General features: G+C 37.1%; 1 protein-coding gene across 6 annotated transcripts in view; it reads left to right on the forward strand.

The window, feature by feature from the left end:
• RFX3 (regulatory factor X3) overlaps nt 1–14,464 on the forward strand; it is a 342,491-nt gene that overhangs the window by 302,729 nt on the left and 25,298 nt on the right. For all 6 annotated transcript variants that reach the window (XM_025281551.3, XM_025281552.3, XM_044939912.2 and 3 more), the window contains one exon: nt 6,804–6,957. In XM_025281551.3, the coding sequence (XP_025137336.3) occupies nt 6,804–6,957 (154 nt within the window). The remainder of the gene's footprint in view (nt 1–6,803; nt 6,958–14,464) is intronic.

The following is a 14,464-nucleotide window of genomic DNA, read 5'->3' on the forward strand; positions in this document are numbered from 1 at the left end:
ATTCCCATCTCTTGAAGAATTTTCCACAGTTTCTTGTGATCCACACAGTCAAAGGCTTTGGCATAGTCAATAAAGCAGAAATAGATGTTTTTCTGGAACTCTCTTGCTTTTTCCATGATCCAGCGGATGTTGGCAATATGATATCTGGTTCTTCTGCCTTTTCTAAAACCAGCTTGAACATCAGGAAGTTCACGGTTCACGTATTGCTGAAGCCTGGCATCGAGAATTTTGAGCATCACTTTACTAGCATGTGAGATGAGTGCAATTGTGCATTTGAGCATTTAGTTTGAGCATGTAGTTTGAGCATTCTTTGGCATTGCCTTTCTTTGGGACTGGAATGAAAACTGACCTTTTCCAGTCCTGTGGCCACTGCTGAGTTTTCCAAATTTGCTGGCATATTGAGTGCAACACTTGCACAGCAGCATCTTTCAGGATTTACTACTACCTAACTTTATAATTTATATCCACTCTGTTTCTATCAACCATCTGTCCTACTAGAATGTGAACTCTGTTGAAACCAAACTTTTGTCTGACTTGCTGTAGAACAAGACCCTGACACACAGTAAGAACATAATATCTATTGAATGAATGAAAATTAATTCTCTTGGAAAAAAGAAATTGGCTTTGCATTTCTTTTACAAATACCATAAATCTACTCAATATGAATATTCTTCTCAGTCATTTACATTATTTTGATGGAAATATAAAGGCTTAAAAATTGGATTTAGAGGTATATATATATATATATAATTCATTCTGTATCTGTCATATCTATCCCTGTAAAGATTTACTGACATTCAACTGACACAGGATTGTTTTTCTATATTATAATAAATCTCTTCTTTTAAAATAAACCATTTTTATTATGAAATTAGTGTATACTCACTTTAGAAAACCTGAAAAATACAAATACTGTACAAAGAATAAACTTAAATCATCTATAATTTACTACCCAGAAAGACCAATGGTAAAATGTTTTCTTTCAGTTTTATATAAAATTGAGATCCAGTTGTTTATCAGAGTTTATTATCTGTATTTTTCCCTTAACATTATACCTCAATCATATCTTAAGAAATATAATTTTGAATGTCCTTCCAATATTCCATTTTATATAAAGTGGCAACCCACTCCCGTGTTCTCACCTGGAGAATCCCATGGACAGAGGAGCCTGCAGTCCATGGGGTCACAGAGTCGGACACGACTGAAGCGACTTAGCAAGCACTCATGCATACATTATTTAAACATTCCTTTTGTCTCTTATTCTTGAACATTTATGTGGGTTTTGGTCTTGCAGTACAAATATAAAACATACTATCATGCTTATCTTTATATAAAGTTGCATGTTTATCTTCAAATAAATTCAAATAAATTGGCAGTTTTAAGTTGACTGATACTATTTTAATGAAGTATGCTGTCTTGAGGCTAATAAGTATTAACCATTCCCATTTATTTAGAGGTGGGTCTTTTTTAAGAACTTTGCAGATAGTTTCTGTGTTAAATGGGCTCATATCACACGTTTTCCTTCTTTCACTTAACATTTTATCATAGACATCTTTCCGTCTTACTGCCTTTATGTGTAATCTCTCTCATTTCTTTAAAGTGAGTGAAATTGCTCAGTCACGTCTGACCCTCTTTGTGACCCCAAGGACTATGACTCTCCGGGCTGTTCTATACATGGAATTCCTCAGGCAAGAATACTGAAGTGGGTTACCATTCCCTTCCCCAGGGGGTCTTCACAACCCAGGGGTCAAACTCAGGCCTCCTGCATTGCAGGTGGATTCTTATGATTTGAGGTACTCAGGAAGCCCAATTTCTTTAATATATTGTATAAATTTCCATATATGAATGAGCTATTTTGTACCTAGTATCCTACAAGTGGTTATTTAGTGTTGCCCCCTATTTTCTCAGTAGTATAAATATTGCTGCAATTAAAACCATCTTTGCTCATTTGTTTAAATTTCTAGAATTAGAACTGCTAGGTGAAAGCATTTGTGCATTTTTAATTTTGACATTTGTTGCCAAATTTCCCTTCATAAAAGTTTTGTGAATTTATGCTTGAAGAAACAATAAATGAGAGTTCTTTCCCCATAACCTCTTCAATGCTGATCTTTTAATTTCTTATAGTATAATAGATAATATAGGGTATCTTAATTTGTATTTCTTTTAATTTTGAATAAGGTTAATCATATATACTTGTTATGATTCCCTTAGAAGAAATGGAATAGCCATCATAATCAACAAAAGAGTCTGAAATGCAGTACTTGGATGCAATCTCAAAAACGACAGAATGATCTCTATTCATTTCCAAGGCAAATCATTCAATATCATGGTAATCCAAGTCTGTGCCCCAACCAGTAACGCTGAAGAAGCTGAAGATGAACAGTTCTATGAAGACCTATAAGACCTTCTAGAACTAACACGCAAAAAAGATGTCCTTTTCATTATAGGGGACTGGAATGCAAAAGTAGGAAGTCAAGAAACACCTGGAGTAGCAAGCAAATTTGGCCTTGGAATACAGAATGAAGCAGGGCAAAGGCTAATAGAGTTTTGCCAAGAGAACGCACTGGTCATAGCAAACACTCTATTCCAACAACACAAGAGAAGACTCTACACATCGACATCACCAGATGGTCGACACCAAAGTCAAATTGATTATATTCTTTGCAGCCAAAGATGGAGAAGCTCTACACAGTCAGCAAAAACAAGACCAGGAGCTGACTGTGGCTCAGATCATGAACTCCTTATTGCCAAATTCAGACTGAAATTGAAGAGAGTGGAGAAAACCACTAGACCATTCGGGTATGACCTAAATCAAATCCCTTATGACTATACAGTGGAAGTGAGAAATAGATTTAAGGAACTAGATCTGATAGAGTACCTGATGAGTTATGGACAGAGGTTCGTGACATTGTACAAGAGACAGGGATCAAGACCATCCCCATGGAAAAGAAATGCAAAAAAGCAAAATGGCTGTCTGAGGAGGCCTTACAAATAGCTGTGAAAAGAAGGGAAGCGAAAAGCAAAGGAGAAAAGGAAAGATATACCCATTTGAATGCAGAGTTCCAAAGAATAGCAAGGAGAGATAAGAAAGCCTTCCTTAGCGATCAGTGCAAAGAAATAGAGAAAAACAACAGAATGGGAAAGACTAGAGATCTCTTCAAGAAAATTAGAGATACCAAGGGAACATTTCATGCAAAGATGGGCTCAATAAAGGACAGAAATGCTATGGACCTAACAGAAGCAGAAGATATTAAGAAGAGGTGGCAAGAATACACAGAAGAACTGTACAAAAAAGATCTTCATGACCCAGATAATCACGATGGTGTGATCACTCACCTAGAGCCAGACATCCTGGAATGTGAAGTCAATTGGGCCTTAGGAAGCATCACTACAAACAAAGCTAGTGGAGGTGATGGAATTCCAGTGGAGCTATTTCAAATCTTGAAAGATGATGCTGTGAAAGTGCTGCACTCAATATGCCAGCAAATTTGGAAAACTCAGCAATGGCCACAGGACTGGAAAAGGTCAGTTTTTATTCCAATCCCAAAGAAAGGCAATGCCAAAGAATGCTCAAACTACTGCACAATTGCACTCTTCTCTCACTCTAGTGAAGTGATGCTTAAAATTCTCTAAGCCAAGCTTCAGCAATACGTGAACTGTGAACTTCCAGATGTTTAGGCTGGTTTTAGAAAAGGCAGAGGAACCAGAGATAAATTGCCAACATATGCTGGATCATTGAAAAAGCAAGAGAGTTCCAGAAACACATCTATTTCTGTTTTATTGACTATGCAAAAGCCTTTGACTATGTGGATCACAATAAACTGTGGAAAATTCTGAAAAAGATGGGAATACCAGACCACCTGACCTGCCCCTTGAGAAACCTGTATTCAGGTCAGGAAGCAACAGTTAGAACTGGACATGGAACAACAGACTGGCTCCACATAGGGAAAGGAGTATCTCAAAGCTGTATATTGTCACCCTGCTTATTTAACTTATATGCAGAGTACATCATGAGAAACACTGGGCTGGATGAAGCACAAGCTGGAATCACAATTGCCAGTAGAAATAGCAGTAACCTCAGATATGCAGGTGACACCACCCTTATGGCAGAAAGTGAAGAAGAACTAAAGAGCCTGTTGATGAAAGTGAAAGAAAAGAGTGAAAAAGTTGACTTAAAGTTCAACATTCAGAAAAGTAAGATTATGGCATCTGGTCCCATCACTTCATGGCAAATAGTTGAGGAAACAGTGGAAACAGTGATGGATTTTATTTTGGGGGGCTCCAAAATCACAGCAGATGGTGACTGCAGCCATGAAATTAAAAACCCTTGCTCCTTGGAAGAAAAGTTATGACCAACCCAGACAGCATATTCAAAAGCAGAGTATATTACTTTGCCAGCAAAGGTCCATCTAGTCAAGGCTATTGTTTTTCCAGTAATCATGTATGGATGTGAGAGTTGGACTATAAAGAAAGCTAAGCACTGAAGAATTGATGCTTTTGAACTATGATGTTGGAGAAGACTCTTGAAAGTCTCTTGGACTGCAAGGAGATCAAACCAGTCCATCCTAAAGGAAATCAGTTCTGAATATTCATAGGAAGGACTGATGTTGAAGTTGAGACTCTAATACTTTGGCCACCTGATGTGAAGAACTGACTCATTGGAAAAGATCCTGATGCTGGGAAAGACTGAAGGTGGGAGGAGAAGGGGATGACAGAGGCTGAGATGTTTGGATGGCATCACCAACTCAATGGACATGAATTTGAGTAAACTCCAGGAATTGGTGATGGACACGGAGGCCTGGCGTGCTCAGTCCATGGGGTTGCAAAGTGGCAGACACGACTGAGCGACTGAACTGAACTGAACTGAAATCCAACATACTTAATAGTGTAGCAATAGCCAGTTTTTTAGGATCTCACACACATTATCTCACTTGACTCGCAAGCTAATTTTGAACCTTAAAATGTTGAATGATATACAATCAAGATCATATAGTGGTTAATGTGGATCTGACTCCAAACCTATGGATGAAAAACAATGTTTTTTTTTTAATCTTTTTAGTAAGTAAATCCACAGGAGAGATTCTCTGCCATCTTATTGTAACACCTATTCTTGTTGCCATAACCAAATGAGAGTGAGAAGTTCAGCTCCTCCTGTTCTGTGTATTAGGATCATAATCACTTATATTTGAGTCTTGTTCTATTCATTCATAAGTTTATTTCACAACCTTTAACCCACTCTATCCTTGAAATAATCACATAAATTAGATAAGGCCTAAAGTATTGCTTTTATTTTCACCCAAAAGGAAAACACTCTCGAGGAAATGGTGTTTTTTGAGATTGACAGTGAATTAATGAAAAACCAGAATCAGAATTCAGGGCTTTAGGGCTTTAGATGTACAATGGTGATCTGTCACTTGCCAAGTTGAATGTGTAGAATCTGATGCATTAATAGCCACTATATAATTAAGTTTAAAAGTGAAAGAGAAAACAAAAGTACAGTCTTCTGTATTTCCATCTGTCCAGCATTTTACAGTTCTTCATTGCAAAATAAAGCTTAGGAATATTGTTGTTTGTTGTTCAGTCACTAAGTCGTGTCTGACTCTTTGTGACCCCATGCACTGTAGCCTGCCAGGATTCTCTGTCCGTAGAATTTCTCAGGCAAAAATTCTGTAGTGGGTTGCCATTTCTTTCCCCAGGGGATCTTCCCAACCCAGGGATCAAACACACTTCTCCTACATTGACAGGTGCATTCTTTACCACTGAACCATCAGGGAAGCCTCTTAGCGATATTAACCCATACATTTGTGAGATTCTCTCTCTTCCTCATATCTGAGCATATAATGGCTATTTTAATTTGTGTAGGACAAAAACCTCTAGAGAAAGACACTAAATGAAAGTGAGGAGAAACACACACATACACACACATACATCCTACTCTGACTCTAAGTTAAAAATATTAAGGAGATTTGAAGTGCGTGGTCAAGCTTAATAATTGACATGTCTTCAATGAAGCCAAAATTTTATTTTGACTTACTTCTATTTTGAGTATAATAGAGTGTATTTTTAGTACTTAATTAAAAATATATTTCATATTTTGGTATGTTATAGTTACACATTCATATTTTTCAAGGTTATGCATTTTTAATTGACTTTATTATGCTCTTGCTAATGGGAGAATCACTGTAATTTAATGAAAATCAGTACAGAAGTAGAATCATTTAATAAATTTGCCTTCCAACAAAAGTTGCAAGGAACCCTGTATGTCCTCTCCTACATTCTACATTGCCACATCTGGGAACATTGCTTAGTATATTTGTAAACTTGCTTGTGTATTTGTAAACATTGCATAGTATATTTTGTAAACTTAGGGACAAATACATACTTTTCCCAAAGTGTACCTCAGAAGTCATTGAGAGATGGTGATACAGTGTTTACCCATCATCATAAGACTTTCACTTTGAGATGCTTTTTCTTATGGTGATGAATTGTCACCCTTCCAAAAATCTTTTCTTTTAATTGATTCTGAGCAATTTGTCAACTTGCTTATGATAGTAAAATGGTTTTTCCCAGTGAGTGCCTATCTAGTTCTCATAAGGATCTAGTCAAGTCCTAATGAAGATGACCTCTTTACCACTCTGTTTGAAAGAGTTAAGCCAGCTGCTTCACTTATGAAATTATTCCATGGAAAGTCATGCACTATACCAATCTATTAGACCTATAACTTCTTTTAATGGGAAAAGTAGGCTGAACGCTAATCCTGGTCACTAACACTGGCTGCATCTGTGTCTTTTCTCTTGGAACAGCTCAATGGTGATTCGGGACTTAACTCTACGCAGTGCTGCTAGCTTTGGCTCCTTCCACCTGATCCGTCTACTCTACGATGAATACATGTTCTACTTAGTAGAACATCGTGTTGCTCAGGCAACAGGAGAGACACCCATAGCAGTCATGGGGGAGGTAAGAGAAGCTAAATGAGCTATGACCCACAAGGCTTTCTAAAAAGATCTGAATTTTATTTTAATCTAAATATTAATTATCAAAGCAATGGTTTCTAATCAATGAGTCTTGGACTCCAGAGATCCTGTATAGTTATTTCAGGGAGTCCCTAAATCCCTTTGTTCATATTTTATTAGTCAAAAGATTCTAAGATTGTAGATGATATCATGGAAAAGTACATGGACTATTTCAATATGGTATAAAAGCCTCTATATAAAAAAGCTTGAGAATGACTGGACTTAAAAATCCTTAGTACTACTCAACCATAAAACAAAATCAGATAATGACATTTGCAGCAACATAGATGGTCCTAGAAATTATCATACCAAGTGAAGTAGATCAGAACGAAGACAAATATATGATATTTATATGTGGAATCTAAAGAAAATAGTTACAAATAAATTTATTTACAAAACAAAAACAGACATACAGATGTGGAAAACAAAATTATGGTTACAAAAGGAAAGCAGGTGAGGGATAAATTGGGGAATATAGGATTAATAATAATGTAAATCAGGCTTCCCTGGTGGCTCAGACAATAAAGAAGCTGCCTGCAATGCAAGAGACCCGGATTAGATCCTTGGGTCAAGATCTCCAGGAGAAGGGAATGGCAACACACTCCAGTATTCTTGCCGAGAGAATTCCATGGACAGAGGAGCCTGGTGGGCTACAGTCCATAGCGCCGCAAAGAGTTAGACCTGACTGAGCGACTAACACATAGGTTTAACAGATGCACACTACTGTATATACAGTAGATAAACAAGGTTTTACCATATGGCACAGGGAAATTTATCCAATGTTTTTATAATAAAATATAATAGAAAAGAACTGAGAAAAAAGTTTGCAGATATATATATATATATATATATCAGATCAGATCAGTCGCTCAGTCGTGTCCGACTCTGCGACCCCATGAATCGCAGCACACCAGGCCTCCCTGTCTGTCACCAACTCCCGGAGTTCACTCAAACTCATGTCCATCAAGTCAGTGATGCCATCCAGCCATCTCATCCTCTGTCGTCCCCTTCTCCTCTTGCCCCCAATCCCTCTCAGCATCAGAGTCTTTTCCAATGAGTCAACTCTTCACTTGAGGTGGCCAAAGTACTGGAGTTTCAGCTTTAGCATCATTCCTTCCAAAGAAATCCCAGGGCTGATCTCCTTCAGAATGGACTGGTTGGATTCTCCTTGCAGTCCAAGGGACTCTCAAGAGTCTTCTCCAACACCACAGTTCAAAAGCATCAATTCTTCAGCACACAGCCTTCTTCACAGTCCAACTCTCACATCCATACATGACCACAGGAAAAACCATAGCCTTGACTAGACAAACCTTTGTTGGCAAAGTAATGTCTCTGCTTTTAAATATGCTATCTAGGTTGGTCATAACTTTCCTTCCAAGGAGCAAGCGTCTTTTAATTTCATGGCTGCAGTCACCATCTGCAGTGATTTTGGAGCCCAGAAAAATAGTCTGACACTGTTTTCACTGTTTCCCTATCTGTTTCCCATGAAGTGATGGGACCAGACGCCATGATCTTCGTTTTCTGAATGTTGAGCTTTAAGCCAACTTTTTCACTCTCCTCTTTCACTTTCATCAGGAGGCTTTTTAGTTCCTCTTCACTTTTCTGCCATAAGGGTGGTATCATCTGCATATATGAGGTTATTGATATTTCTCTCAGCAATCTTGATTCCAGCTTGTGTTTCTTCCAGTCCAGCGTTTCTCATGATATACTCTGCATATAAGTTAAATAAACAGGGTGACAATATACAGCCTTGACGTACTCCTTTTCCTATTTGGAACCAGTCTGTTGTTCCATGTCCAGTTCTAACTGTTGCTTCCTGACCTGCATATATATATATAGCTAAATCACTTTATTGTATACCTGTAACTACCACAGTATTATAAATCAACTATACTTGAACTAAAAAATAAAAACATTATTGACTGGAAAATAAGGAAGATTGATGCTTCTGATAAGGCTATGGGCTAGGAACTGAGAGGAAGAAGTTAAATATGTATCTTGTTGACTCTATCCAAGTGCCCAGGAAAAGAATGAAGGATAATAACAATGATGATGAAAGTGATAGCTAACATTCCAGGAGCACTTACAATGTGCCAAACATAGTCCTAAGTCCCTTATATATATAATAAAGCATTTAATACATATAACAACGCTTTGAGATAGGTGCTAATTCATACTGTTTTACTGATGAGAATCTTAGGTTCAGGAAGGAAGCTAAGGCACAGAGAGATTAAAAGGTTATATATCTAGCAAGCGGTGGAGACCTCTTTTAAGTATTCAGTCTGATTTTCACACCCATGCTCCTAATCACTAAAGATGTAGAAAAAAAAATTCTCTTCTTCATAATTTCTGGATAGTGCCAAGATGTCATTGATATGTTCAACATATTGTAAAGCTAAAATGCTGAAGTTAATATATACAAGGTTGGTTATTATATTGAGGGATAGATGAACATGCTTATATGATTCAGCACTGGCTCACTTTGTTGTACTGTACTGGATTTTGACTGAATCCAGGTTTTGCTAGATTATACCAGATTAGGCAGTGTTACATTTTATCACCCAAAGCAGTCAAGAAGACATACTCACTTTTAAACTATGAGTATGTGCTTATTTAAATTAGAAAATAGTAGTTTTATAAATATGATGACAAAGTATAAATTAAAATATATAGTAAAATACCTCAAGGACCTATGTAAGTATCCTAATATAAATAAAATACATGTGAATTTTATTTAGAATGTTGGTTAAAATATTCTTCTTTCCCTCTTTAAAAGCCCTTGCTGTTTGCTGATCTACATGTGTTTGTATGTTTCTTAATGGTGATTGTGCCTAAATGATGCCAATTATGTGTATATGAGAATTAAGCAAGATTCATTTTAGCTTTTAAATTATGAGCAGATCCTCATGTGACCAAAGCAGTCTGAACTTTTCTTAGATTTGACTTCCCCTCAGTGCCTCTTTTCTTAGTTCTTCTCTGATTGTCTGGTTGCAAAATGCCCGATTGGCAAGTAGATTAAATACTATAAACTTCCTTAACCCAGGGCCCAAAAAGTTCTGCAATAGACATCCCTTTTGGTATATTTAATGCATTTGGCACATACCTCCTAATGCTCCAGGACCTCTATAACAGGATGACCAGGATAATGATAATAGGGATTCTCATTAATACCATGTGGCTAATCCTGATGGCATGGTCTTTGCTTTCCTTGCATCTTTAGGGAATAAAAGCTGTGGCTGTAAGCCAGTGACATGGCATGAAGACTTAACTACTTCCTCATACGCTAGTACAGGAAGTACTGGCTCACCAGAATTAAAATGGCTTTATAAAGTCTATACTGCAACAAACATTCTAAATGGCTTTTTTTTTACCTTATGTAAACAATGTAAATGAATAAGACACTGCCACATGATTCAAAAATATGACACAAAATCTAGATCAGAAAATGATCTTCTCTAAGATCAAAGATCTAAGCATACCTCTTGATTTCTTTCCTTACTATCTCCTTACTCAGTTTATAGGAAAACCCTCTGAGTTGTCCGTGCTCATCATTATTCAGTCCAAATCAAGTAAAGCTAATTTTACAGGTTTGATCTCCCTATAGCATTTATGCCTCATAGAACAATAAGCCATTATAGACTTGTTACCTATGGTCATATTATCATATCTAAAATTTCTTAATTCTTGGGGAAAGGAGAAAGAAATGCGAGAGAAAGGAAGGCTGTTTTCCCATGTATCTTTTCATGTGTTACCCTAAGTCTACCCTAGAAGTCAGATTGGAGGTAAAAAAGCTTTCCTGTGTCAAGGCTCAGCTGTAATCCTAACTACTTAGATGACTTCCATTTCAAAAGAAAAGGTCCAGAAGTGCCTGTGTATACAGTGGGCACGACACCACAGGCCGAAATCCATAAAACTTAACCACTACTCTCAATTGCAGCTAGTGGTTTTCAATCATCAGTGATAACAACCGCAGTTGTCACTATTTAGTGTGAGTTTATCATACCCTCAATGAAATTAAGCTCTTCATCTATCTACTAATGGTTCTTTCTCAGTAAACGGTACTCTCCCTGTGGATCAGGTTGGATATGTGAGCATCATCTTTACGTATCTTTCTGTTTTGACCTGCGTGTCCAACCAGTTGCTAAGTCTGCCCTTTCCCAAACTCCACATAGTGCAGGCAGTATCATCTTACGAAAATGCAAACCTGATTGTGTTATACCCTCTTAAAACCCTTTAGTGAGTTTATCTTCTGCTAGTTAAGAAACAAAAGTCTTTCTGTGGTATAAGATCTGGCCTTTCTCTCTGATCAAACTCACCCTCTCTCTTCCAGGTTCTTCTGTTGCAATTACAGTAGTCCTTTTTCTGTTCTTACTCAAGTTTTTCTCATCACTGGACAAGTGTGTAAATGGTTCTTTTACCTAGAACTGTCTGCCTGACTCTCTTTGCCCATTCTAACTCTTTCATGTCTTAAATACCATTTCCTCTAAGAGATCCAGTTTCCCTCAGACTACAGTTAGATACTCCTTTTCTCTCTAATTTATACTTTTCCTGTTCATTCTAGAACCTGCAGAATAATAATTGCACAGTGCTTTGTATGATTTGTGTTATTATAGATTTAATGCCTGGAAATAATGGAGGACTTTGCATCAGAAGAATTGAACTCTGCCTACAGTTCTATAACTTATGGTAGTATAATCTTGGGCAAATCATGTTCACTTAGGGTGATTCTCTGACGTATCTCTAAAATTAATGTATTCATTTATTTAACAAATACTTCTTATGCATCTTTTTTGTTGTTCAGTCGCTCTGTCGTGTTCCACTCTTTGCGACCCCATGGACTGCAGCACACTATCCTTCCCTGTCCTTCGCTACCTCCCAGAGTTTGCTGGAAATCAGGTCCATTGAGTCAGTGATGCCATCCAACCATTTCATCCTCTGTTGCTCCCTTTTCCTCCTGCCTTCAGTCTTTCCCAGCATCAGGGTCTTTTCCAATAAGTCATCTCTTCGCATCAGGTGACCAGATCATTGGAGCTTCAGCTTCAGCATCAGTCCTTCCAGTGAATTTTCAGGGTTAATTTCTTTTAGGATTGACTGGCTTGATCTTGATGTCCAAGGGACTCTCAAAACTCTTCTCCGGCACCACAGTTCAAAAGCATCAATTCTTTAGCACTCAGCCTTCTTTATGGTCCAACTCTCATATCCATACATGACTACTGGAAAAACCATATCTTTGACTATATAGACCTTTGTCAGAAAAGTGATGTCTAGGTTTGTCATAGCTTTTCTTCCAAGGAGCAAGTGTCTTTTAATTTCATGGCTGTAGTCACCATCTGCAGTGATCTTAGAGCACAAGAAAATAAAATATGTCAGTTTCCATGGTTTCCCCATCTATTTGCCATAAAGTGATGGAACCAGATGACATGATCTTAGTTTTCTGAATGTTGAGTTTCAAACCAGCCTTTTCACTCTCCTCTTTTACTTTCATCAAGAGGCCCTTTAGTTCCTCTTCGCTTTCTGCCATTAGGGTGGTGTCATCTGCATATCTGAGATTATTGATATTTCTTCTGGCAATCTTGATTCCAGCTTGTGCTTCATCCAGCCCAGCATTTTGCATAATGTAATCTGCATAGAAGTTAAATAAGCAGGGTGACAATATAAAGCCTTTATGAAGTCCTTTCCCAATTTTCAACCACTTTGTCATTCCGTGTCTGGTTCTATTGTTTCTTGACCTGCATACAGGTTTCTCAGGAGGCAGGTAAGGTAGTCTGGTATTCCCATCTCTAAGAATTTTCCGCAGTTTGTCATGATCCACACAGTCTTACACATTTATTCTATAATGTTTAGGATATAGTAATGAACAAGATGAATTTTGACACTGTATTCATGGAACTTATATTTTAGTAGTGGATACATATTTGTTAAATGTTCACATAACTATATAGCTATAAATTCTGAAAAATACTGCAAAGGAAAATTAAAGGGATATAGGAATACTTAGGGCTTCCCTGGTGGCTCAGCTCATAAAGAATCTGCCTGCAATGTGGGAGACCTGGGTTTGATCCCTTGGGTTGGGAAGACCCTCTGGAGAAGGGAAAAGCTACCCATACCAGTATTCTGGCCTGGAGAATTCCCTGAACTGTATAATCCATGATGTCGCAAAGAGTCGGACATGAATACTTAAAGAATAATACATTATTACTATTATATTAATAATACTTAAGGAATACTTAAAGAATAATATTCATTTGTGAGTGAATATTATTTTCAACTCATTTTACAAACAGTGAAATGAAACAGAGAGCCATCAAGTCACACAGAGTCACACAGCTACTAGATTATAAAATCAGGTTTGGAAGCCAAGCACCCTGGCACGATTAACCCTTGCTGATATTCTGCCATGCTTGTTACCTGCTAAAGGATAGAGTGAGACTGAAGCAAGAATAGTTCAGATATCAGTGATGGGAAAGTGGAAAAATAGTCACAAACTTACTGGACATTTGTTTTACATTTATAGGTATATGTGGGACAGATATCAGACAGCTAAGGGGCTTCCCTGGTGGCCCAGCCATAAAAAGTCTGCCTGCAGTGCAGGAGACATGGGTTCAATCCCTGGATTGGGAAGATCCCCTGGAAAAGGAAATGGCAACCCACTCCAGTCTTCTTGCCTTGAAATCCCATGGACAGAGAAACCTGATGGGCTACAGTCTATGGAGTCGCAAAGAGTCAGACATGACTTAGTGACTAAAGAGAGAGTCAGCTAAATAGATCCAGACTCAAGGGGAAAGGTTTCCCTTTTAAAGTAGCTTAAGGGACAATATATCTTTTCATTAATGTGAATTCAATACATGTTTTTAAATTAAAATTATTTACATTATTTGAGCTAGCAGGAGAGACCAATACATCATGTTTTATTATATAAAACAAGCATACAGTTTCATTTTTGCATTCCCTGTAGCACTATTTCAGTTGTTGAAATGAAGGCCACCATGTAATGGAACTCCCAAATAAAAGAGCATCACCACTATGAGTTTTCTTCTAAATGTCAGCCTGCTACTACATAACACCAACTAGCAAGTTATTTAAAGTATTTGCATTTTAAAAATGATATTATTATTTTTATTTTTTGTCTGGATGATAAAAAGGAAACAATTTATTTACTGCTAAAATTTATGCAATTTTTAAATTTTTTTTTAAATATTATAAATATGCCAATAGACTTTCTGGCAGTGATAAAATTTTAAGAGAAGGAATAAAATAAACAAGTTGCATCTGTTTGCACACTTGTTAAATTCTTTAAAAAATCATAAGGTTTTCTGTGCAGCTTTGACACAGAAAATTGAGCAGAAAAATATCCTTTTATTTGGATTTTATGACTATTTGAAGTATATTTGGAAGTTTATGGCATACATGCTTTATTACTTTAAAATATACGTTGTCTTAGTATAGTCATT

This window comes from Bubalus bubalis, chromosome 3 (assembly GCF_019923935.1).
Source record: "Bubalus bubalis isolate 160015118507 breed Murrah chromosome 3, NDDB_SH_1, whole genome shotgun sequence".
NCBI classification, from domain to species: Eukaryota; Metazoa; Chordata; class Mammalia; order Artiodactyla; family Bovidae; genus Bubalus; species Bubalus bubalis.